Source organism: Pseudorasbora parva, chromosome 13, assembly GCF_024679245.1.
Source record: "Pseudorasbora parva isolate DD20220531a chromosome 13, ASM2467924v1, whole genome shotgun sequence".
Classification (NCBI taxonomy): domain Eukaryota; kingdom Metazoa; phylum Chordata; class Actinopteri; order Cypriniformes; family Gobionidae; genus Pseudorasbora; species Pseudorasbora parva.
Window position 1 is genome coordinate 40,143,400 of NC_090184.1, and position 24,569 is coordinate 40,167,968.

General features: G+C 40.4%; 1 protein-coding gene across 2 annotated transcripts in view; it reads left to right on the plus strand.

Annotated features, from left to right (window-relative positions):
• The first annotated feature begins 230 nt into the window (after positions 1-230).
• hcfc1b (host cell factor C1b) overlaps positions 231-24,569 on the plus strand; it is a 30,005-nt gene continuing 5,666 nt past the window's right edge. The window contains exons 1-24 of one of the 2 annotated variants that reach the window (XM_067414385.1): positions 231-389; positions 1,999-2,183; positions 3,423-3,571; positions 3,702-3,862; positions 3,943-4,151; positions 7,782-7,866; positions 9,164-9,270; positions 13,681-13,860; positions 14,269-14,592; positions 14,691-14,842; positions 15,509-15,697; positions 15,948-16,172; positions 17,705-17,806; positions 17,928-18,141; positions 18,340-18,482; positions 18,595-18,733; positions 18,831-19,027; positions 19,702-21,463; positions 22,035-22,177; positions 22,514-22,765; positions 22,908-23,157; positions 23,239-23,523; positions 23,691-23,809; positions 23,889-24,026. In XM_067414385.1, the coding sequence (XP_067270486.1) occupies positions 2,009-2,183; positions 3,423-3,571; positions 3,702-3,862; positions 3,943-4,151; positions 7,782-7,866; positions 9,164-9,270; positions 13,681-13,860; positions 14,269-14,592; positions 14,691-14,842; positions 15,509-15,697; positions 15,948-16,172; positions 17,705-17,806; positions 17,928-18,141; positions 18,340-18,482; positions 18,595-18,733; positions 18,831-19,027; positions 19,702-21,463; positions 22,035-22,177; positions 22,514-22,765; positions 22,908-23,157; positions 23,239-23,523; positions 23,691-23,809; positions 23,889-24,026 (5,700 nt within the window). In that variant the 5' untranslated portion in view covers positions 231-389; positions 1,999-2,008. The remainder of the gene's footprint in view (positions 390-1,998; positions 2,184-3,422; positions 3,572-3,701; positions 3,863-3,942; positions 4,152-7,781; positions 7,867-9,163; positions 9,271-13,680; positions 13,861-14,268; positions 14,593-14,690; positions 14,843-15,508; positions 15,698-15,947; positions 16,173-17,704; positions 17,807-17,927; positions 18,142-18,339; positions 18,483-18,594; positions 18,734-18,830; positions 19,028-19,701; positions 21,464-22,034; positions 22,178-22,513; positions 22,766-22,907; positions 23,158-23,238; positions 23,524-23,690; positions 23,810-23,888; positions 24,027-24,569) is intronic. The other variant, XM_067414386.1, reaches the window with a different exon arrangement.

Here is a 24,569-nt window from a genome sequence, read left to right on the forward strand (position 1 = left end):
CATTTATTCTACTAAGAACCTTTCCATTCCACAATTCTTTATCTTGGAAAATTTGGTTGAAATTGTTATTTTAATAACTGCCTACAGGTTCTTTTTGATAAACAAATGGGTGCTTTATTGCATCAGTGCGGAACATTTATTTTTAAGAGTGCAAGTCATATAATCTTCCCAAAAATATCTGAGTGCATACAGTAGGGATGCGCGCGATCTAGAGGCTGAACTGCTCCGCTGCTGAATTATTGAGCGCTTGTCAAGAAGATGGCGGCTTCCTGGGCGGCATGAAAAGATGTAGAGTTAGCAATATCTACAGTGAAAGGCGCACCCAGGGTTGAATTCGTTCTCTGAGTCCTCTGTCGTGATTTTTAAATTAAGTTAACGAATCGGAACGAGTAAGTATTTTGTGCCAGGCAATGACAGAATCCGACTATTTTGCAGCTTTCTGTGACGGCTAACGGTACATCCGCCATTTTTCTTGAGGGAAGCTAGCGAGTAGCAAGAGACGAAACAATAACTGAAGTTATTGAACTGTACATCTCGAATAAAATGGCATTTGCAATTCTAACAGTAAATAAACATGAAACGTGTAACATTTTCTCTGTTGTGCCAAATGAGTATGTAGACTTATAATGTTGTTATAAGCTATTTAGCATTGAAGCTAACTGGCTGCCCAATGGATCTCATTGAACATTTCAGATAGTGCTAACGCGGCTAATAGCTAACAGCAGCAGCCGATGTAACGTTACGTTCTTCTTTTTAGTCTTATTAGCGCTGTTTTCTAGCAAGAACATGTCTATTTAGAAAATATTATTGTGTTTTTATTTATAAACATACATTTGGATCAATCAAAAGCACTTAGCTTTTTTACAGAGGGGTGGATTGTTTGGTTTGTTTATCAAGATGGCGGCATCCAGACAAGAGGCATGAAAATCCACATATCACATAAACTTACGCTATTAACCTCTATAGCATTTAGTTTAACGCGCACTTTAAATGCGTCATTATATTGGACCTTTAACCAATTTAAAATTTGCCCGCGCTGATTAATTGACGACTGTGTTAAAATATGATTTTCGTAATGATAACGTCAATATTTAGAATTTTTTTTTTGCATCGCCGGCCGTTTCTTTATTTTTTAAATGTAATTTTTGGGTTATTTTTTTAAATATAGTATTATTAATAATATTATTTTCCCGCACCGTTTCTATTTCCTATATTGTAATTCATATTTATTGTTTATTTTAAATTCGCCACCTATTTATTTTCCATCCCCCATTTCTATACACTAGCTTGTATGTTAGATTTGTTTAGTCACATTTTTTTTTTCCACCGCCCATTTGTATGCGATAGATTTTTTCGCCGCCCCTTTCGTTCACTAGCTTGTACGTGCTAGCTTAGCCGCTTAGCAGCTAACTAGTCGCTCGTGTTGGTAGCGGTTAGCTAGCCTCTGCAAGATGGCGGCATACACATCCTCATTGCGCTTTTCTTTTTCACTTAGAGACGTTTAACCTAAACATGCACTTTCGTTTACTACGCGAAGATTTAAGGAAAAAATGCACGGGAGCCCACCTGCACGTGAAGTTGTGTATTTTTAGTTACGTCCCTTCATTTCTCCGGGAATTCGCGTTTCTTCAGCCGCCGGCGTCGGTCTATTTATTTTCTTCTCGTGATGAAAAGCGTCTCTTGCCGCTAAAATGGCGGTTCGCGCAGATTTGAGCGGCTAACATGCTAACCGGCCAACATTCTTCACACGCTATACTTTTGGTTTCAGAAGCGCACAAACACTAATATTTGCTATAACGGGATTATTTATTACATTTTGTGCAGCGTTTGACCTCACACATCTTGTGGAAGTCGAACACAGTTTGGTGACCTAGTTAGCTCGCGCGAGGCTACCATGTATTAGCGGGCTAATCCAGTTAGCACAGAGATTTTGACACACGAATGCTGTTGGAATCCAAACTAAAATCAGCGCTGTGCGTGGGATTTGTGTTTCGCTAGAGAAGTGGACATGGCTTCTACGGGCACCTCGGTTCTGCAGCCGCGCTGGAAGAGGGTTTTGGGCTGGTCTGGCCCGGTTCCTCGCCCAAGACACGGACACCGAGCTGTGGCCATTAAAGAGCTGATGGTGGTGTTCGGCGGAGGGAATGAAGGCATTGTAGATGAGCTGCACGTCTATAATACAGGTGAGGATGTTATTATTTTGTAATAACGCGGCTAATTGTACACGTACGTACATTTTACTTGGGTAGCTTTTAGCTCTGTTATTAGCCAAATTCCATCCGTTCTGCTATGCCTTGGTGGGGAGATGTGTTGTTTTGTTTATTACAAACGCTATTTGACAGCTACAATAATAGTGCAGTTGTGCAGGTTTACACAGCTCCTTTTATTTTGATTCGCAATAATTCCTGGACTAATTTAATTGTTTACATATAAGTTACAGTTGCATTAGCGCAGTTAGCGGCTAGACCAAATCTGCATAAGTGATCAGCTACCTAAGCTAACTAGCCATAAAGAATGTGCACAAAACTATATTACACTTGCTTGTGCAATTCAAAACTCACACCATTAAGTGTTTACACTAACATTATCACGCTTGGATGTGAGTGCATAATCTGCACAACATGATGTTGCATTAATGTGCACTGTAGAGTTAATCTGTGTTGTTAAGATGTTTATGTGTTTAAGAGTGTCAGCTAGCCAGCTAACGCTACAGCAATAGCCAAGCACTGGAGCTGGCACGCCAAGAAAAATGCAAAGAGAAATGGCGGGTTAAAAGAACGCCGTGTACGTCATCACAACAAACATGCCCCGCCCACAGTATTTCCCGCATTTCCATGTAAATACTTCAAGGATGAATGGAAGAGTTTGTTATTCACAGAATTTCTGATGTGGATAGTTTGTTGATTTTTAAATGCCATTGCAATTTTTTGATAACGTCTAGGGAATTACATGAAAGCATAGTTCCAAAAAGCATAGTTTTACATGAACGTAATACTGTTAGATGTTGCCATGTGATTAAAATTTTGATGTACCTTTGCATGTTGCTCATGATTTTTCTTTTTGGAAGCTTTTTATAATTATGCTGAACCATTATCATTTATTGAGATGCTGTTATATTAACTATACCAGATGCGGTTACAGATTTAATATTTACAGTTTTGGTTAACATTTTGGATGATCAACATCAAGTGACTTACATCAAGTTAAACTAAATTAAAAAGGGTTAGGGTTGAATGTTGAGCTGCAAATTTTATATTTTTATTTCTTCAGTTCAGGTTTTTATTTATTTCAAGTAACAAATGTTTTAGTTAACTACTATTGCCATGTGCTGAACAGAATGAAAGAAAGTGATGTATTGCAACACGCCACTGAAAGAACTTTATTCATCTAAACCACAATGACGCAACTGTGTTTCTCAACAGCCACCAATCAGTGGTTTATCCCTGCTGTCCGGGGTGACATTCCTCCCGGCTGCGCTGCGTATGGATTTGTGTGTGACGGCACCAGACTTCTTGTGTTTGGGGGCATGGTTGAATATGGAAAATACAGCAATGACCTTTATGAACTACAGGTAAGCCTATCTTTACATCTCAAAGGTTGAGCTAAATAGAGGAGGCTGTTGCTTTATTACCTCTTTCTCTCGTAGCATTAGCCCTAACATTTGTAATAATTCTCTCATTTCTGTCAAATACTTAAAACAGGCCAGCAGATGGGAGTGGAAACGTCTGAAACCCAAAGCCCCCAAAAATGGCCCACCACCATGTCCTCGCTTGGGCCACAGCTTTTCTCTAGTTGGAAACAAATGCTACTTGTTTGGTGGACTGGCAAATGACAGTGAAGATCCCAAAAACAATATTCCCAGGTAAAAGACGGAGCCAAACTAATTCATGAATGTTTGAGCAGCCAATTCACAATTTAATTGTTTCTCCATTTTTACACCAGATACCTGAATGATCTCTACACACTTGAGCTACGCCCAGGGTCAAACGTAGCAGGCTGGGACATCCCTATTACGTACGGCGTGCTTCCCCCTCCTCGCGAGAGCCACACTGCTGTTGTCTACACAGAGAAAACGTCCAAAAAGTCTCGTCTCATCATCTACGGCGGCATGAGTGGTTGCCGTCTTGGAGACCTTTGGACTTTAGACATAGGTAAGAGAGTGTTCAAATGCCCTGTCCAAATACTTATCTTATATTGTGATATACCTGTAAAAATTCTCCCCACGATAATTAGTCTTTCCGTGGTAATAACGATAAAGCCTAGTTGATGACCTAGTCGCAGCGCACTTGCAGAGTGAAAGCAACTATGGCGGAAGCTGCGGAGGAGTTTATCGCTAAACGAGGAGCTACCTGTACACACAGATATATTTTCACTCGATGCGCACTTGGACTGAGCGCTTGAGAGATTAACTCTTTTTAAGCAATCGGTAAAGCACGCTATTTCAGTTAATCTCAATGCATGCACAGTGTATTTGACACACAGTAAACACTAGTGTGGGTATTGTTAGGAATTTCACAATTTGATTAGATTTCGATTCTTGAGGATTCGATTAGATTTCGATTCAATATTGATTCATTAGCTTTGATATCGATTCATTAATAAGTAAATACACAAGTAATTAAGTACCTGAGAATATTTGTAAATAATGTTTGCAGTATTATTAATGATAATAATTAATGTTTAAGAAGAAACTGACCCCAGCATGTTTCCTGTCATGGTTTATTTAGCAGAATAAATTGTACAATATTGTACGTGTTGAATACAAACCACACCTGTAACAAACAGGCGCTTTATTAATGCCTCTAGAGTGTGTGTATAACTGCAATTAGTAGAAAGTATATTTCTTTCTTCCTATACATTCAAGTTATAAAAGAAATGTAAACCGAAGCACAAAATGTGCATACTCATAAAACAAAGTGCAACCATTGATATTATAACATTATAAAGTGTTTCCCACAGATTCGAAAGCAATTAACTGTATACTGTAGTGAAGCTGTTGTCTGTCCGCTTAAAAGTGCACTATGTAGTATTTTTGCAGTAAAATATCCAAAAACCACTAGGCCGTGTTACATATTTTGTTAAGTTGAGTACCTACAATATCCCAAATGTTTCCAACTATTTGTAAATTGCGAGATAAATGCTTTTTTAGCTAAGGACTGGGACGTTTCAGCATAGCGTTGAGAAAGTCGCCTGTCAACTGCGTCATATCTGCGCTGCCCTCGGTTTCGGGATTCATTTGGCAGGAGCGCTTTACTCTTAGCAGTGTGAACAAGTGAACGCACAGAGTAACGTCATAACATCATTTTCAACACACTTAAATGTATCTAATATGATAAACAGAGCTGCATTACCTCATAATCATAACCGGAAGAGCGGATCAGTGCAGGCGCCCGGCGAATGTGTCCTGTCCCATCATAATAAAAGTCCCGGTGTTCACGAGGCGGGTATTTGTGTAACAATCACACCAGCAGCCGTGCTCAGCTCCACAACACTCGGTCCTGCTCTGCTTTACACTACAGTAACGTTAATAACCACATGCATGAACGTGATTTCTGCCCGAGTCCTATTTTCCACCGGCTGTGAGGTGAAGACCACATGTCCCAAGATGCTGCGCTCAAACTTTGCGTCATCAAACTACGCACTTGTTTTGAATAGGTGCCCTCCAGTGCACGGAAAGTTGCATAGTGCACCTTTAAGCCATTCAAATGTATTGAGAGCGCTGGCTTGTTTTACAACTATTCAGAGCGCCGTGATTGCGTGCGTTGCCGCGAGATTAACGCATGTCGCCAACACGGCCGGTGTTGATTCCGGTGCAGCTGATCCAAAATGAGCCCAAACGTCGGCTTTTAATGTTGTTGGTGCAGCTGCTGTTTTGGTAAAGCGCGTCTTGTACAGCACTGATCGCTCTCACTAGAGTGTTGCCCACAGCGCCCCTACTGGCTGGTGGGCTGAATCGATTAATAGGATTTGATTAATCGATATTGGATTGAGAAACAATTAATTGCAAAGCATTGAATCAATATTTTTACCTAGTCCTAGTAAACACTAGTGTGAGTGCACCCAACTGAGAGCGCTCTGTGTTTCTCACACACTCAGAGAGCGCAAGAGTCTTACATACCACACAGAATTGATGCGCTACATGTAAACAATATTTTGTTGTATTTCCTCTAAAATAACAGCGTTCATTTGGAATTGTTCAGCCTTTATGAACAAGAAGAAACTAATGCGCAAACGGCAATCTCATTAGCTGGTGCGCCGCCATTACTGTATATACAGAAATGCTGAATGACCAACAATGTCTTAAAGGGATAGTTCACCCAAAAATTAAATTTGTCATCATTTATTCATTTACTTTGGGTAAATGCACAGAATCAGAACTTGTCATTGATTCGAATTATTATTGGTTGTATTGGGCAATGTTTTTTTTAGCACAGTTTCACTATTTAAACATTACCTGCACTTTTACTGAAGAAAAGTATATTTGCAACTTTTCCATTTCTAAAAAGGCTGGTGTTTGGATTTTTTACTTTTTTTTATTTTAATTATTATTCTTTATGCAATTCAGATATTTTTTTTATATGAGCCTATTTGATGAAGTGTACGTTTTACTTTAGGTTATTGTTTGTTTTTCTGAGGCTCTCAAGAATGCATTTCTAAATAAACGTCTAAATGTTGTTCAGTAGTCACTATGTAACAAGACTTTTAAAATTGTGGTGCTTCTAATTAAGTGATAAAAAGCAGTTTCAAATAGTGTACAACATACAATACGAACATAATGCATGATAAGATAAACTTAGCCTGGGAATACAGCTTCAGAGTGTGGGTTTAGTGTGCATCTTGGCATGTTTAAGACGTGGGACAGTCTTGCCGATTTCTTCCTATCAAATGCAAGACCTCATTTGGACAGGGCAATAGTTTTCCGTCATCTCGCCTGTTAATTTTCCATAAACATACATTTAGATCACCTCTCGAAAGAAGAAAACTTGCACTTTTTTAGTTAAGTTTTTAATCCATATACAGCACCTTCTGCAGTATTTCAATCATTAAAACTGACAGGATGTAGCCTGACAAACCAGACCCACATCAAGATGTTTGGTCTGGAAACTGACCATTGACAGCTCAATCTGAGGGGCGGATAAATGGTTGTCTTTTAAACTCCCTCTGCACGCGATAGGATAGCGCTACAACCTACCAGGGCAACGAAGGTGAAGCAGAGCTAGTTGACAGATTAAACTTTCGGCGGATCCGGTCGGCAAAACTCACACATTTACCCTTTTTAAGAATAACTTCTGTGCCGTTCTTTTCTCAGAGAAAAGCTTAACTCCAAGTCTTCCAGAGTCGCGGTCAAAGATGATTTGAAAGACCGCTGTTCGCCAGCCTCTATGTTTACTAGAAGCACGCAAGCGCAACTCGGCCGTCATTATGTTAAGCCCCGTCCACCGACTCTATACACGATGTGATTGGCCCAACCAGAGTTTGGTATTAACATGAAAAACACTTAGTGCCTTAAAACACTTGATCAAATTAAGTATAAACCTTATTGATCATGCATACTATATACAGGCGAGCAGATGACCCCAGACTAATAACACAACATAAAAGCTTAAGCGTTTTCTACGGAAAACCACTTAACTGTTTTCATCTACTCGAAGTGAGCGTTCTTAGTGTGTGATATCAAGTAAAAACTATGAATTGGCTTAAAATATTTGTTGAGGAAAGGCCCATGCTATAGCATTAAATAACATGTGAACTATGTACAATGAATTCACTCTGTTTTGCAGATACTTTAACCTGGAACAAACCTGCCATAAGTGGTGCGGCACCTTTGCCCCGCAGTCTCCACTCAGCCACTACTATAACCAACAAGTAAGTTAACTTTTGCAAGCTTGTCTAAACATACAGTGTTTATTTAAACATTGACGGTTTTCAAGATTGGAAATGATTGATGAGAAACTAGTACTGCATTTTGGGTGCAGAATTAAAGCTGACATCGAATCATCAATGACTTTCAGACTAGGCTTGGTGCGGTAGTCTTGTAATACACAGTGTTCGGCCGTACACCGATAACATTATCTGCTTCCCACGGCACCGCCCCCACTGTCGTTTAGTTTTTTTTTTTTAGAAATTGAAAGCATTTAGTGCAGTTGGACGATGGATGCTACAATTATAAACTGAAAGCGTCTGCTCTGCTCCATACAGCACGAGCTGCTGAGTCGATGACAAGATGATGGCGGAGGATTTGGTGCGCAACAGATCCTGATCGTCATTGACAAATATCTTATCTTGTAAAGTGTGGGGTCAGTACCGCCGCTCCCTATACACAGAGTATGCGTGACTGCGAATTCGGAAGTAAAAAGCGAAAGCACATTCAAAAGAACTTTTCAGTTTCTAAACTATTTTATTGATAAATCACAGAACAGTGTTGACAATACATTTCTGCGTTACTGAATGTTTCTGTGTACGCGATCTGCAATGTCTGTATGTGTGTTACAATGCAGCAGAGCATAAGCTGTTTAAAATGTGCATTCACCCGTATTTATTTAACATCCAAATGGTATAAGCAAACATATCTTGTGGACGTTCTCGGATAATGCATTTATGTTATTTATTATTCATTTGAACTGTTTGGCAATGGCACGTAAAAGTGGACGTTAAAGATTTCTTATCCTGTTGCGCCCTTTATAGGCCATGATCACCAACTAGTCAACGTCAAGCTTAGTGTCATGGCAGAGCATTAAAGTTGACTAGTGTGTGCAACCCCTAATTTGTGATTCATAATAGAAAGGCAAGTGCTACACAGTGCTTGTATAGTTTTGGCATTCGGTAAATATGCATTTAAGTAAATTAAACAAGTTTATTCCATGAACCTCGCAAATAATCAGCTTTATATCGGATAACAACATCTGCAATGGCCATTAAAAATGAATATGTTGTTGACCACTTAAAGAAATGTTTGTTTTAATTATCTTGCTTTTAAATGTAAATAGTTGCTCATCTCAGAAACAAATATCCTTTTTGGATTGAATAAATTGAATTACCTCCCCACATTTTGTTTTCTTTCACATCACAGAAGTAAAATGTGTTGTGAATGCCTTACCATGCTGACTTCAATAGTGGACCAGTTGGTGTGAACTTCATTAACATTGGTCTCATGTGTTTGTAGGATGTTTGTGTTTGGTGGATGGGTCCCTCTGGTTATGGATGATGTCAAAGTAGCCACACACGAGAAGGAATGGAAGTGCACTAACACGTTGGCCTGCTTAAATCTAGGTATGTTTAAGGTGCAGTAAGCGGTTTCTGAAGAACACTGTTGATTTTTGAAAAGGACAACCAAACAAACACACCCCTCCCTTCTTTGCTCCACCCCCAAAATAATGCAACACAGGGAACCACTAAATCTGTTTATACTTTCCCCTGGCTATGAGACTCTGCTAACTGCACATGCTCTTCCCCAAGAGGATGAGACGTTAATACTCGACATGCTCGCCGTTGTAATATTCTTTGAAACAACAGGCGGAGTTTAAACAACACATGACAATGTTTATTTTTTTTATTACACTTCACCAAACACACACTACAAAAGAACAATAGAATCATCTAAAACCTAGTATACCTTGAGATTATTACTTATGATATTAGAACAAAATATTTGGATATGAGAATGCATGTGTAAAACAATTTCAATAAACAATTTAATTTTGTTAACACATTTAATAAACACGGAGCTTTATTTTATTTTAAAATGTTTATTTTTGCTATTTTAGGTTCATTTAGTAAAAGTAAGCATTTAGTTTACATAGAGGTAAAGATGCCAGAATCAAAGTCGTGTATTTTCAGATAAGCGGACCAAAAAAATAAAAATACAGTGCACATCACCACATGAAATAGGGTGTCACGCAAGGCGACCCACACCACAAGTACTCGGACTCGTTGAGTATAAACCAGGTGTACCAGCTGGTGTACAGCTTACGCAAGTATGGATGAATCAGCTGTGATATTACAACAACAACAGGATATCTTGGTTTTGTTTCGGTGAAACATGGAAAAACCATTGTTACTCGCGCATTGAGCAACCTCAGCATCCATTTTCAGGCCTTAAAGGGATAGTTCACCCAAAATAAATTTGTCATAATTTACTTTCAAGTTGTTCCAAACCTGTATACATTTCTTTGTTCTGCTGTACAGAAAGGAAGATATTTGGAAGAATGTTTGTAACCAAGCATATCTCAGCAGGTTTGGAAGAACTCTGAGAGTAAATGATAACACAATTTTCTTTTCTTTTTTTTTGGTGAAATATCCCTTTAATTCTTCCTTTGTAATATTTATTTAGCACTGGAAAGCTTTTACAATATTAATGTGGATCTTGGCTCTTGCCTGATCGTAACCCCTTCTTCCAATTTCTTCTGACCTTTTCCTCTTTGGTAATATCTCAGCCGTCTCGCTTTCTACAGTCTTCCTTAAAATCTCACGCCGCATTCACACGGGGCGTAGGCGTTAACGCTTTCAATTTACTTTGAATTGGTGACATCATCTGTTGCCGAAGTGAATTGTGGGTTCCGTCGCGCCGCTTCACTCGCGTTGCAAGTGGCAGAAGTTGAAGATTTCTCAACTTTTCAAGCGCCAGCGCAGGCTTCATCCAATCAGATCGGTGTATGCAAATATCCTACAGCAGACGCTAGCCAATTGCGCTCATTACAGTGAACCATTCAGACGCAGCTCCCGGACCAGAACGTGATATTCTTCCCGCTTTCGGCGCCTTTTCAGGATTGAATGTACTCAACAGCTTCGAGCACCTGTGCAATGCACTGACAACAACTACACGGGCAATCGCATTCGCACAAACAAACAAATCGGCATCCATTTAGTCTCACAGACTAGCTGTCATGAAAAGGCGCTTTTTTGTGTTTTGGTCCAAGTGGCAAGTAAGTTAATGTGATTGGCTTTTGTCACTATAACGATCGCGTCAGTGCCAAGCTTCAACCACGCCCTCCGTCATTGTTGTGCCCCTATGCCCCGTGTGAATGCGGCGTCACTTGTTCACTCTCTCTCCTCCCCCATCATGAGTAGATACTATTGCATTTAATTTTTTTGCTCCTATTTACACAGCCAGGACTATATACAAACACTTTTTTTCCAGCACACACCTAGCAAATAATTACAAAATGTTCTGTTTTGGTGTTAATGCTTACTGCACCTTTAAATAAACATCTCTATTTTATTGAAAGGCCCAAACGGAGCAAAACATAATAATTTGGCTCAGTTTCTGATATTCATATGGCCAAAAAGTAATGTAAATCAATGAGATGTTTATAACAGTATAGCAGTATTGTTTTTGTGTTTTAATGTTTTGTTGGCCTATCCAGTTGAACCCACTAGATGCAAAGCTACTGTGCTGTTGATTCAAAAGTGTAACTAAGCTGTTCACACAGAAAGCATTTTCTGTTTCATTTTCCATTGATTTCAATATAAATGTGTTAGATGAACATCTTTGACTGTTATACTTGTCTCTCACAAAAGAGCCACATGTTTAGAAAGCTATGTAAAGTTAAAAGTGGAACTTTTAAATTTATTGTTAAATATTTAAGTTTTTCCATTCCACTGCATGCCATGTTTTGGCTCTTTGTGTTAAACTATGAATAAATACATGATGTTTTGTTCATAATTGTTTATGCAATTTACAAAATTAAAATTGATTTATAAACGTTAGTTTAAACATTATGCACTTATGTTGTGTTCAATCATTGCGTTGAATAAAGAGTTTTATGCGGTGCGTTAATATTATGCTCATTTACGCCAAAAGCTTTTTTCCCCTAACTGACATTATGCCTTTTTAAGTAAAGTAGTGCTGCATCGACGCGTCGACGTCATCGATGACGTCGACTACGGAAATACGTCGACGTTCGTGAAATGCGTCGACGCGTCGTGTCAGACGTTCATCTCGCGTAATGTTGGTTTCTGCTCCTGGTTCTATCACAAAAACCTAGACCGCGAATATCAAAAGTATGGGAATACTTTAAACAGAGGCCAAACAGTGTTTCCCACACATAGACTAATTTGTGGCGGACTGCCACATAATCAATAACGGCCACCACATTCGTCATTCATTCATTTTTACGCTATTTAAAAGACGCACGCATATTCGTTTAGCTGCATTTCCTTCAGTTCTCTCTCCGTCCTTTTGCGCGTCTCTTATTCACTCACACACACACACGCGTTGCATTCGACCGTAAAACAAGTTTTATTGCATTTTGGCGCATTTAGTATGACATAGCTTTTAAAACCAGAGCAGTTGAATAACAGAGTTGCGAAACGCCTTCATCACGCGGCCACGGCGCTCATATAATTCTAAACAAACCAGCGCGGTGTCTATCAATACAGACCAGTGTTTCCCAACCGGGATCCCGAGCAAAAGTTGCGGGGACGCACTTACACTTCGGTTCATCTCGCATCTGATGACGCATCTTTAATATGGGTTGTAACTTGAAAATAATGCTGTATGTATGTTTCTGTCGATGGATACACGCGCTGACTCCTCAGGTATACACTACAACAACAGCGATAATAAAAGAAAAACGTGGGCAAAACGGTCTCTCTTTGTAAACTTTATAAAACGCATGCGAGTGCTGCTGTACGTCCGAATATGATCAGTCATTTTCACAGTCATCACCCCCGTGTAGCAAGGAGACTCGAATGAGAAGATCTGTCTCTGCACTCGTCCCAAAGCGCGCAAATATTGAGTTATCTTTCAAATCCTGTGCTTAAACGGACAAACTCACAAAAAGTATGTCAAACTGTCATAGCCTACTCTGTATATGCCTTAAGTGAACTTTATACAGAAAATACGACGACTATCCGTGGGTCTTAAAGGGGCAGTAGCATTCACTGCTGTCTGTTTAATGTCAAACAAAAGATAAAGACATCACTCACTGCTCCTGACTGAATAGCTTTTGTAAGTTTAATAAGGATTATTTTTTTGATTTTAAACAGTTAAATGTGTGGTTATTTTACTTTTGATTACTTCATTCCATTTCTCTACCTAAAAACTAATGTTAGACCTACCTGAAAAGCATTGTTTATTTTGTTCTCATCTTTGCTCAATAGTATTTATTTGTGCTGCTGCTTCTATTTAAGTTATCTGTTCTTATTTTCTTTATTTTCATTTGACAGTAGTCCTTTTTCCCCTGAACATAGCAAATACCAAACTGTACTGAAACGTGAACCTAAAACCGTGATACAAAGCAAACTGTGAGCAGTCTGTACTGTTACACCTCTAGCGTAACTTATGCGAGGGGGTGCCACAGAATTTTGAAAAATTTCAAAGGGTAAAAAAATAAATCGTTAGATTAGTCGACTAATCGAAAAAATAATCGTTAGATTAGTCGACAGAAAAAATAATCGTTAGTTGCAGCTCTAAAGTAAAGATGTTGTTCTTTAGCTATTTTGCCAACCCTATTAATTAGATGACAAAGGCTTGTAGTAGACTGTGTATAACAGGTTTTTTTTAGCAAAGCTTTGGTCATGTTGATCATTTAGAGGCATGAGCAATTTCTGATGATAATGATAAATATGATTCAGTGGGTTTTATTGAATTGAGAACTGTCTCTGATTCCTTAAGACTGCATGTGCTCATAGTTCACAGCTTATATATTTTACCGCTGATCTTGACCTTAATTTCCTCAGATTCAATGTCTTGGGAAACAATTTTGATGGACACTCTCGAGGATAATATCCCAAGGGCCAGAGCCGGACACTGCTCTGTGGCTATAAACAATAGGCTGTACGTCTGGAGTGGAAGGGATGGCTACCGCAAAGCCTGGAACAACCAAGTTTGCTGCAAAGATCTGTGGTATTTGGAGACAGGTGAGTTGAGCTTATACCTCAGTGTAGAAGATGATTGTGATTCAATACTGAAAACATGAGAATCAGTTTTTAAGCTTAGAGTATTTGGAAGGGAAAACGCTGAAATACCTTGTAATAAACTAAGGCATCATTTATGCTGCTTGGAATGCAGTATAAATTTGATACACAACTCACTTGCTGATAGATTTGTGCTTTCTAAAGCTCACATGCACTTTGTGGGTTTGTCCTGAACGAGCATGAGTCTGTGCAAGCGGTTAAATGCAGTTGCATCTACCAATGCTTTTATGCTTTAAATAAAAAAATGCCTTCTTCGAGTATTTGTTTTAGAATCGTTCCAGAATTGGAATCAGATCGTGAGTTGCCTAAAGACAAAAGTAACAAAATCATAATCTTGTATTTCACTATCAGATCGTCCTCAGCCTCCATCACGTGTGCAGCTGGTCCGTGCCAACACTAACTCTCTGGAGGTGAGCTGGGGGGCAGTGCCTACAGCCGACACTTACCTGCTGCAGCTGCAGAAATATGACATCCCTGCTGCAACAGCTGCCACATCGCCAACGGTCAACCCCATCCCGTCTTTACCTGTCAACTCGCCTAAGAGTCCGGTGCCTGCCACTGCCGCTCCTGCAGCTCAGAGCATGCCTCTCTCTGGGGTCACACTGGTGCCACAAGTCCCTTCACCCACCACCACCATGCCAACCAGCCCACTTGCAGCCTCGTCTCGTGGACCAGGTAGAAGTTATTTCATGAATATCTTTTTGCAATTTGCAGATTGCTGTGCTACTTTCTGTAAAATATGAATAATCCCAAAATATTATTTTCATTCCCAGCTATTCTTAAAGTGGCAGCGCCTCATTCAACCCCTGGGACGTCAGTCGTTACTGTGCGTCAGGCCACTCCTGGAGGCAAATCCCCAGTCACGGTTACATCGCTTCCTGCAGGCGTTCGCATGGTTGTCCCTGCACAGAGCACCCAGGGGACGGTATGTAGACGATCAGCATCAATATAAATCTTAAATTAGGGCTTCACGATGAATCAAAATAAAACTTAATCACAATATAGCTTATTGTGATTATACAAAATGTTTGTAGCTAATTTAATAATGGTGTAGATTTAACAGTTGTATTGTAAAATTAAATGAATATTTTAAATACTTTATGATGCAGTTGAAATATTACAATAGTATTTTTTTTCTTGTTTTGCTTAATATTTTTCTAAATTAACACTGTAATGACATCCATTGTTATGGGGAGGAGGAGGTGGGAACCAGTGAATGTTCAAATACTTTAATAAATAAATAAACACAAACTGAATAGAAAAACATCAGCCTCCTCACGGATGACTCTTGCACGTACATAATAAAACATAAACCAAACAAAACATGACGTCCAGGCCTGGCCCTCTTTTGTCGTCGCTCCTCCCTTTGTGCACCCGAGCTCCTCAGTCCACACTGTTTGTCACAAACACTAACACTTATTATAGTAATGGTTATTGTGCAACCCTGTAAACAAGCAAATCTGAAGAATAAAAATAGACTTTCTTATCAGAGAAATTCTACCCCCCCAAACTGTGCAGGCCCTGTTTAAAATGTTTGTGTCTGGTGTTAAATTTGCATTTAAATCATTTTTATTACCATTTCTGTCTCTAGCCAATTGGCAGCAGCCCCCAGATGAGTGGCATGGCTGCTTTGGCTGCAGCCGCAGCCGCCACACAGAAAATCCCACCCTCTTCCACTGTGCTAAATGTTCCAGCCGGAGCCACCATCATGAAAACTGTCAATGTTACTCCTGGATCCACAACTCTGCCGGCTACTGTCAAAGTAGCTTCCCCTGTAATGGTAAGTGTCATCTCGAATAAACATATGTTTAAATAAACAATTTAAATCAAGAGGTCTTCATCCCCAAGATCAGCAAAAAGTACTTTGGATAAATACATTTCCATTGTGCACAGTTCTAATGTGATAAAAGTTAAATGGAATCAACTTCCCTTTCTGGCATCCTTCCGGACATGAATCATTCTAAATATACCCTTCCTGTCTTGTAGCTGTTTGTGATTTAATGTGCCTTTTGTTGCCACTTCCATTCCAGGTTACTAATCCTGCAACACGAATGCTGAAAACAGCTGCAGCCCAGGTTGGCACTTCCGCCATTTCTACTCCCAACACCCCGACTCGGCCAATCATCACTGTGCACAAATCAGGCACAGTAACCGTAGCCCAGCAGGCCCAGGTCGTCACTACCATGGTTGGAGGAGTCACCAAAACTATAACCCTTGTTAAGAGCCCCATTACAATGGGTAGCAGCGGTGCTCTGGTAAGAAAAACATATCTGATTTTCTGTGCTTAAAAGTAGGGTTGCTTATTGGTTGCGATTTGCGTTACATATCAATCGCAATGATTAATCAAAATGTTTGATCACAACGATAAAACAGTTTGAAAGCACACGGGAGTGTTTTGAAAGTGTGAGCGTTTGGAAGCACAAGCAGGGTCGGTCAGCGGTCTGCTATGGACACCTGCATTCAAACACTCGTGTGTATCTGTGAAAAGTGTTTACAAAATTTTTTTTTGAAGCACTGATCAGACATACTTGATGGCCACATGAGCACAATGGCCAGTCAGAAAAGTTTACGATTCCGCTTAGTGTCACTGTTAAAATTTCAGTACTGACTAGGTACCGAGGTCAGTACATTTGACAACACTACATGCAGAAAAAACTGTTAGTCCTGAGATTCATAACGACAGTGATTAAGTACATGGTTTTACTAATAATGCTTGTGTGTCCTGTGTCTTGTGGCAGAACTTTGAAGCGTGTCAGGTCCTGTTCTAATCTGCCCATGTGTAGTTTTTTCTAATTAAAACTTAAAATATTAATCAGTGATAATATATTAAGAGCAGGGACTTGCAGGGACATTTTATTTTGTGATCTATTTAGACTCAATGAATTTAGACACTTATTTCATTTGGTTATACTCCAGTAATATAGGGCCCTATAATTTCCGCGATCACGGAATCGCGGACGGAATCGCGGAATTGGCATATTAACGCGGAATCTGCATATAAACGCGGAATCTGGTGTTAACGCAGATTTCCCCGGAATTTTACATATTTGTAATGAAATTTGAAGTTGGGGGGAAAAACCAACTGGCAGTGTTGTGTTTTCGTGTATCTTTATTTTTCACAGCTCTGAATATCATAATGGTGATTGTTAAACACACAGAACATTTCACTACATGATTTCATGGTGAAATGTGTTATTTTTTCATGTTAATTTTCAGCTTTAAATGTTTTACTTAATAGTATTGTATGTAAAAGATGATTCTTATGAATTTTTTTTTTTAGTTCTTTTTTAATTTTTTTATTTGAAAGAAAAAGCTAATGGAGCACTTTCATTTTGACTTATATAAACTGCTATAATGTATTTTACCAGAAAGTTTAAAGCTAATAACCATTAATATTTGAAGTACTTGAAGTGCAGTGTTATGTTGCATCATGCAGTATTTGTCCTAAAAAGTAAATGTGATGTTTGTTACCTCAATAAATTTAAGGTCATTCCTATTTTTTGTTTTATGTTCTATTATATTAACATTAAAAGCACACTCTTTTTTTCCACCAAAATAACAGTAAAGTGTGTGTAAAAACCTGAATTGCCAAACATTTTAACGGAAAAAAAGGAATCTGCAAAAATTAAAACGGAAAAAAGGAATTTGCAAAAATTAAAACGGATAAAAACGGAATTTGCAAAAATTAAAACGGAAAAAACGGAATTAGGGAAAAAATAAAACGGAATTTGGGAAAAAATAAAACGGATTTTATAGGGCCCTAGTAATAAACCTTCACTGTTCACAGATCTCCAGCCTTGGGAAGATGATGTCTGTTGTCCAGACCAAACCAGTACAAACATCTGCGGTCACTGGGCAGGCTGGAAGTAGTCCTGTCACTCTAATACAAGTCAGTAGTGCTGCTCATTTAAAGCACATACATTTCTTGCCTGATCTTATATGTTCTTGAATAAATTGTCTTGTGAATTTTCAGTGATGTCATTTATGCTTATACACCAACTTTTTCTTAGACAAAGACCCCTCTGCCTGCTGGTACCATCCTGAAACTGGTCACATCTGCTGATGGCAAGCCCACCACAATCATTACAACTTCCCAGGCAGGAGGGACTGGCACCAAACCTACTATCCTGGGGATCAGCAGTGTCTCTCCTAGTACCACCAACAAACCAGGCACCACCATTATAAAAACCATTCCTATGTCTGCTATACAACAAGGAGCAACAGGTCTGTTTTACAACTGATTGTCATCCATATTTAATTGTACATTTGAAGAGATTTTAGGTCAATTCAATTTCAGATGGTATTTATGCATTTGAGTTAAGCCTCACAACCGTATGTTGTTTATATCTAACTAACAGATTTGTTTTTTTTATGCATTGCTGCAAGCTCACGTGATTTCCTATTGTGATATCTTGTTGCTAGGTGTGACTAGCAGTACTGGCATCAAGTCTCCCATCACAATTATCACTACCAAGGTTGTTACTCCTGGCACGGGTACTCCAGGGAAAATCATAACAGCTGTGCCTAAGCTAACAGCAGGTGCAGGACAACAGGGTGTCACACAGGTAGGGCTCATCTGATCTGATACCACAAAGCATAAACATGCATTGTTTTATGCACATTTAAGCTCATATTGATTTAGTTTAATATAATAATGAATATTTGATTTGCTCTCAGGTGGTCCTGAAGGGGGCGCCAGGACAGCCTGGCACTATCCTGCGCACTTTGCCTATGGGTGGAGTGCGTCTGGTTTCACCAGGCACTGTGTCTGCCGGCAAACCAACAGTTACCACACTGGTCGTCAAGGGCACCACTGGTATGAATGTTCAGGCTGTAAACTTCTCTGCTGTGTAGTTTTATACAAATTACAGAGACATTATTATTCATATCATTAATGACCTCTTTGAATTTAGGAGTCACAACTCTGGGTACAGTAACTGGTACTGTATCAACTAGTGCGGCAGGGGCCAATGTGGTAAGCGCTAATGCTAGCCTGGCTACTCCTGTCACCACACTTGCCTCCATCGCCACATTGTCCAGCCAGGTAATCAATCCCACGGCAATCACTGTATCGGCTGCTCAGACTAGCCACGCCACCGCTTCAATACAAGTGAGTCACTGTAACTTTTTGCAAGCTAATTAATAAATTAATGAAAAAATGTATCATGGTTTCCACAAAAAATATTATGCAGATTGCTTACTTTTAAAATAATGTTTTGCTGTCATAGGAATAAATAAAATTATAGATGCTGCTTTTGTTATGTAATGTTTACTGTATTTTACTGTATTTGTAGCCCTGGTGAGCATAAATTTAATAAATCTTACCAACCCCAAACTTTTGAATGGTAGTGCATAACAACAATACTTATATGTCACATATACGATATCGGATTATTTCCACATATAAATGAGGCCTGATCTGAGAATCCATGTGCTTTTTCCTGCTTACATATCTGTGGGTCATATCCGATCTGTGGGAGAAAAAAAAATCAGATTTGGTCACTTGAACCATGTAATGTAAATGCGGCCAAAATGCTATCTGTGCTATCAACCCCAAACTTTTGAATGGTAGTGCATAACAACAATAATTATTAATTTTTTAACTTTTAAATGTATTTATATAATTTTATATAAATAGTAATATTATTAATACATATATTTTTTTATTATAAAATAATAGTATTATTATTATTATTAATTATTTATTAATTTATCCAATTAATGAGGACAGGAGAGTCTCCTTTTTTTTTTTTTTTTTTAAACAATGTTTATTTTTCTTCTTAGTCGGCACCCCAACCTACTCAAGTAACCCTAATCACGACTCCAAGTGGTGCTGAAGCCCAGCCTGCACAGGATCTTCCTGTCTCCATTCTGGCCTCTCCCACCTCAGAGCAGCCCTCCACCACTGGTGCTGATGCTGGTGACGGTGCTGGCGATGGTGCTACCACTGTGACACTGGTCTGCTCCAACCCACCATGTGAGACCCATGAGACTGGAACAACCAACACAGCTACAACGGCTTCTGCCAAAATGGGCACCGGACAGATTTGTTCCAACCCGCCATGTGAGACCCATGAGACTGGAACAACCAACACGGCTACAACGGCTTCTGCCAAAATGGGCACCGGACAGATTTGTTCCAACCCTCCATGTGAGACCCATGAGACTGGAACAACCAACACGGCTACAACGGCTTCGGGCAAAATGGGCACCGGACAGATTTGTTCCAACCCTCCATGTGAGATGCATGTAACGGGCACCACCAACACAGCAACGACCGCCTCTGCGAACATGGGCAAGGCACAGCCGGTCTGCACCAACCCACCCTCAGAGACGCATGATACAGGCACAACCAACACAGCCACTACTGCCAGCTGCAACATGGGCTCTAAAGAAATGGGTACCGTGAACAGCAAGACAGGGGCTTCTTCGTCAGCTACATCCTCAGCTTCTGGTTCAGAATCAGCAGCGGCCGTTACAGAGAGTGGTGCTGGATCTGGGGCCATGCGACCAGAGAATCCTCGCACCGGTACCACCAACACCTCTACTACCGCCCGCTCCAACATGGGCTCTGATCAGACGGGAACAGTGCAGAGCTCCAACAAGAGCCAAGCTGCTATCTCCTCTACTATGATACCTGTTTGTTCCAGCCCTTCAAGCGAAACGCAAGAGACAGACACCACAAACTCTTCAGCTGAGCCCGGTGACATCCAGCAGGTCTGCTCAAATCCACCTTGTGAAACACATGAAACGGGAACCACCAACACATCGCCCCAGGCCTCATCTACTATGGGTGCAGGACAGAGTGACACTGTGCAAACGGTTTGTTCCAAGCCTCCCTGTGAAACACATGAAACGGGGACTACCAACACGCCGACCCAGGCCTCGTCTTCTATGGGTGCAGGACAGAGTGACACCGTGCAATCGGTTTGTTCCAACCCTCCCTGTGAAACGCATGAAACAGGCACCACCAACACACCAACCCAGGCCTCATCTACTATGGGTGCAGGACAGAGTGACACCGTGCAGAGGGTGTGTTCCAGCCCTCCCTGTGAAACACATGAAACGGGCACCACCAACACACCGACCCAGGCTTCGTCTTCTATGGGTGCAGGACAGAGTGACACCGTGCAATCGGTGTGTTCCAACCCTCCCTGTGAAACGCATGAAACAGGCACCACCAACACACCAACCCAGGCCTCATCTACTATGGGTGCAGGACAGAGTGACACCGTGCAGAGGGTGTGTTCCAACCCTCCCTGTGAAACTCACGAAACGGGCACCACCAACACGCCGACCCAGGCCTCGTCTTCTATGGGTGCAGGACAGAGTGACACGGTACAGAGGGTGTGTTCCAACCCTCCCTGTGAAACTCACGAGACGGGCACCACCAACACGCCGACCCAGGCCTCATCTTCTATTGGTGCTGGACAGAACAGCACCGTGCAAATGGTGTGTTCCAATCCACCCTGTGAAACACACGAGACAGGCACCACCAACACAGCCACCACCTCTACAAGCAGCTTAGAAACTGGAGAAGGAACAGGTATTCATCTATACAACACTTAAAGATTATCTGTTTAATATAATTTTGTTGTTAAAGTATCATAATAAATATAATAATAATAAATCATATAACTATGTTTTTAAAAGGGAATGCATCGAAGGTTTAATTTTTTTATTCATTCAGTATTTTATGTCCTATACAAAAACATAAGTGTTTTTGTGTGTTTTTTGTTCCCTAGCTTCAGACCTTAAAAGCTGTTAATATCTGTGATGAGTTTATTTATCTATACAAGTCTCTCTTCTACAAAGTATATGTAAACAAAGGCATTTTTAATTTTAGCCAGGCATTTAAACCAGTTTATTTTTCCCCCAGTTTGGATGCTGTCAAGTGAACTAAATAATCCATCTTTTCTACTGTATATTAAAACGTTCTGATGCTTATTTTATTGATAATATTTGATTGCCGCCCCAGTGTTCTAAAAGAAAACGTTTAGATTAAAACATTTGTCATTGAGGAGCAATAACATTTAATGCTGATAACTGCTTTATAATACATTGTCAGAGTTTCAGTGCACCCCTAATAATTATGCTCATCTGTGTTTGTCCTTTAGCCCAGCAGGGCGGTGATGGACAGAGTGACAGCGGCACCAGCTCAGAACCCACGTCATCTACAGAACCAACCAATCCCACAACACAAAGCAGAGCCATCACCACAGTAACACAGGCCACACCCACCCCGGGACCATCAGTACCGGTATGAGCACGCCTCTAATCTGATCGTCTGGCTTGATGCAATTTCCTGGGTCTGACGCACATTTATATTCCATTTCACTCTCAAGGTTATCTCAGATACTATTAAAGATACATACAGCATAAAAGCTACTTAGTCGTTTTATACAGCCTGAAAAAGCTGCAGTACAGGGCAGCTTTTTGATGATAGTCTTACTAATTAATATCACAACATAGTAGTTTACAAAAACTTAGGTATAAAATATATATAATATTCCGTTCTAATACATGCAAATGTGTGCTTAAATCAATTTAAATCCTCATTGTTTGCTCTTTCGGATGGTTTTCTTACTCAATGCAGGAGATTTCGTCTATGGCTGGATCTGCGGTAGTGGCTGAGGTCCCGGGAGAGGCGGAGGCCATGGAGCAGACCAGCACAGAGGCCGTAGCAGCGGGAGAAGAGCCCATGCAGACCGAGTGTCAGGGAGAGCTGAGTGAAGAGGGAGCCATCAGGGTCGTTGCCATAGATGAAAGTGCAGCGGGTGATGAGGGCACCATGCTACAGGTTCATGTTGCCATGGAAGCGCAGCCAGGTCAAGGAGATCAGGCTGAGGTTAGGAAGACACTTTTGTAATCATATGATTTAGAGATAAATGCTAAATATGTAAAAAGATATAAAATATATTTACTGTCACTTTTGTTAAATGTTATATGTTCTTATTGAATAAAAACCATTCCCTGTCTTTTCCATACAGCAGATGGAGGCCAGTGTAGAGGCTGCAGAAGCGATGAGTCTAGCTGCTCAAGACTCAGAAGCACTAGCTCTGCCCCAGGAGCTGATGTCTGCAGAAGGACAGCAAACTACCCTCATGGTGACTGGACTAACCCCAGAGGAGCTGGCTGTGACGGCAGCGGCTGAGGCTGCGGCTCAGGCTGCGGCTACAGAAGAAGCCCAGGCCCTCGCCATCCAGGCTGTCCTACAGGCGGCTCAGCAGGCTGTGCTCAGTAAGTGTGCAACACACTTCCATATGCTTAATGTTATGATGGATAAAGACTTTGAAATCTCAGCTTGACTTTCTGTTCCAGGTGAGGGAGACGCAGGTCATGACGGGCATCAGTCCACAACCATCCCTATAGTTTTGACCCAGCAGGAACTCGCTGCTCTAGTTCAGCAACAGCAGCAGCTCCAGGAAGCGCAGGCGGCCGCAGCCCAGCAGTTAAGCGCTGAAGCAGCTGCAGCGGCGTTACCCACCGAAGGCTTGGCTCCAGCAGACAGCCTCAATGACCCAGCATCTGAGAGCAATGGTCATGAGATGGCAACTGCTGTTACCAGAGCTGTTGCCTGTCTTCTTCCACGTTCTTCTGCAGAGAGTAAGATTTTTTTTGTTTTGTTTATAATGGCGCTTTCAAAAAAAAATTTTTTAATTGAACAAGTTATTATTTTCCTAAAAAATGTGTTTGGGAGAGATGCATTTAAGATGTTTTATGATCCAAATGGTTTTTGGTGCATTCTAAAAAATGTCCCTCTTATGTTACAGCTCTAGCTCCATCAAGTACTTTTGCACCATCTCAGCCGATTATGGTCACCAGCCCTGCCAAGATGCAAGCAGCCACTGCTTTAGCGGAGGTGGCCAATGGGATTGAATCAGCAGCTGGGGTGAGTTCACCACTGGTGTTTGATTTACTGCACCAATATCTATTTCAGACTATTGTTCAACCGGTTATTTTTATTGTAGAAGCAAGAAGCGCCTCCAGCAGTCGTGAAGCCACCAGTTAAGAAAGAAAATCAGTGGTTTGACGTTGGAATCGTTAAGGTCACAAACATGGTTGTCACTCACTATTACGTGCCAGGTGACGATTCAGCAGTTACTGATGTAAGTAATCATCAAGGTGCTGTTAATATTGTATCTTAGAACAATTTCCTTTTTTGGAAGTGGAATCCTTTATTTCACAAATTGAAAACTACTTTACTTGTTTTAAATCCACTATACCTGATTGACAGATATATCATTAAAGGTGCCCTAGAATGAAAAATGTTATTAACCTTGCCATAGTGAAATAATAAGAGTTCAGTACATGGACATCACATACTGTGAGTCTCAAACATCATTGCCTCCTACTTCTTATGTAAATCTCATAAATCAAAAACTTAACAGAAAAAAAAGTGCTTCTAAACATAAACCCAACCGTGACGCAAGCGTTGGGGATCATTTATATTCACGCCCCCAACATTTGCATCTGTCCAAACAAGCCGAATCTACTGATGGTAAACAAGACACTCAGAGATAGCAAAAACGGCTCTCATGACACACGGTTGAGGTTTATTATAATCGGATGCCACAACAAATCGTTGTTTTTTCGGCCCATTTCAAGCAAGCTTCACTCAGCGTCTTAAACTGAAGAAGGGCAACTATATT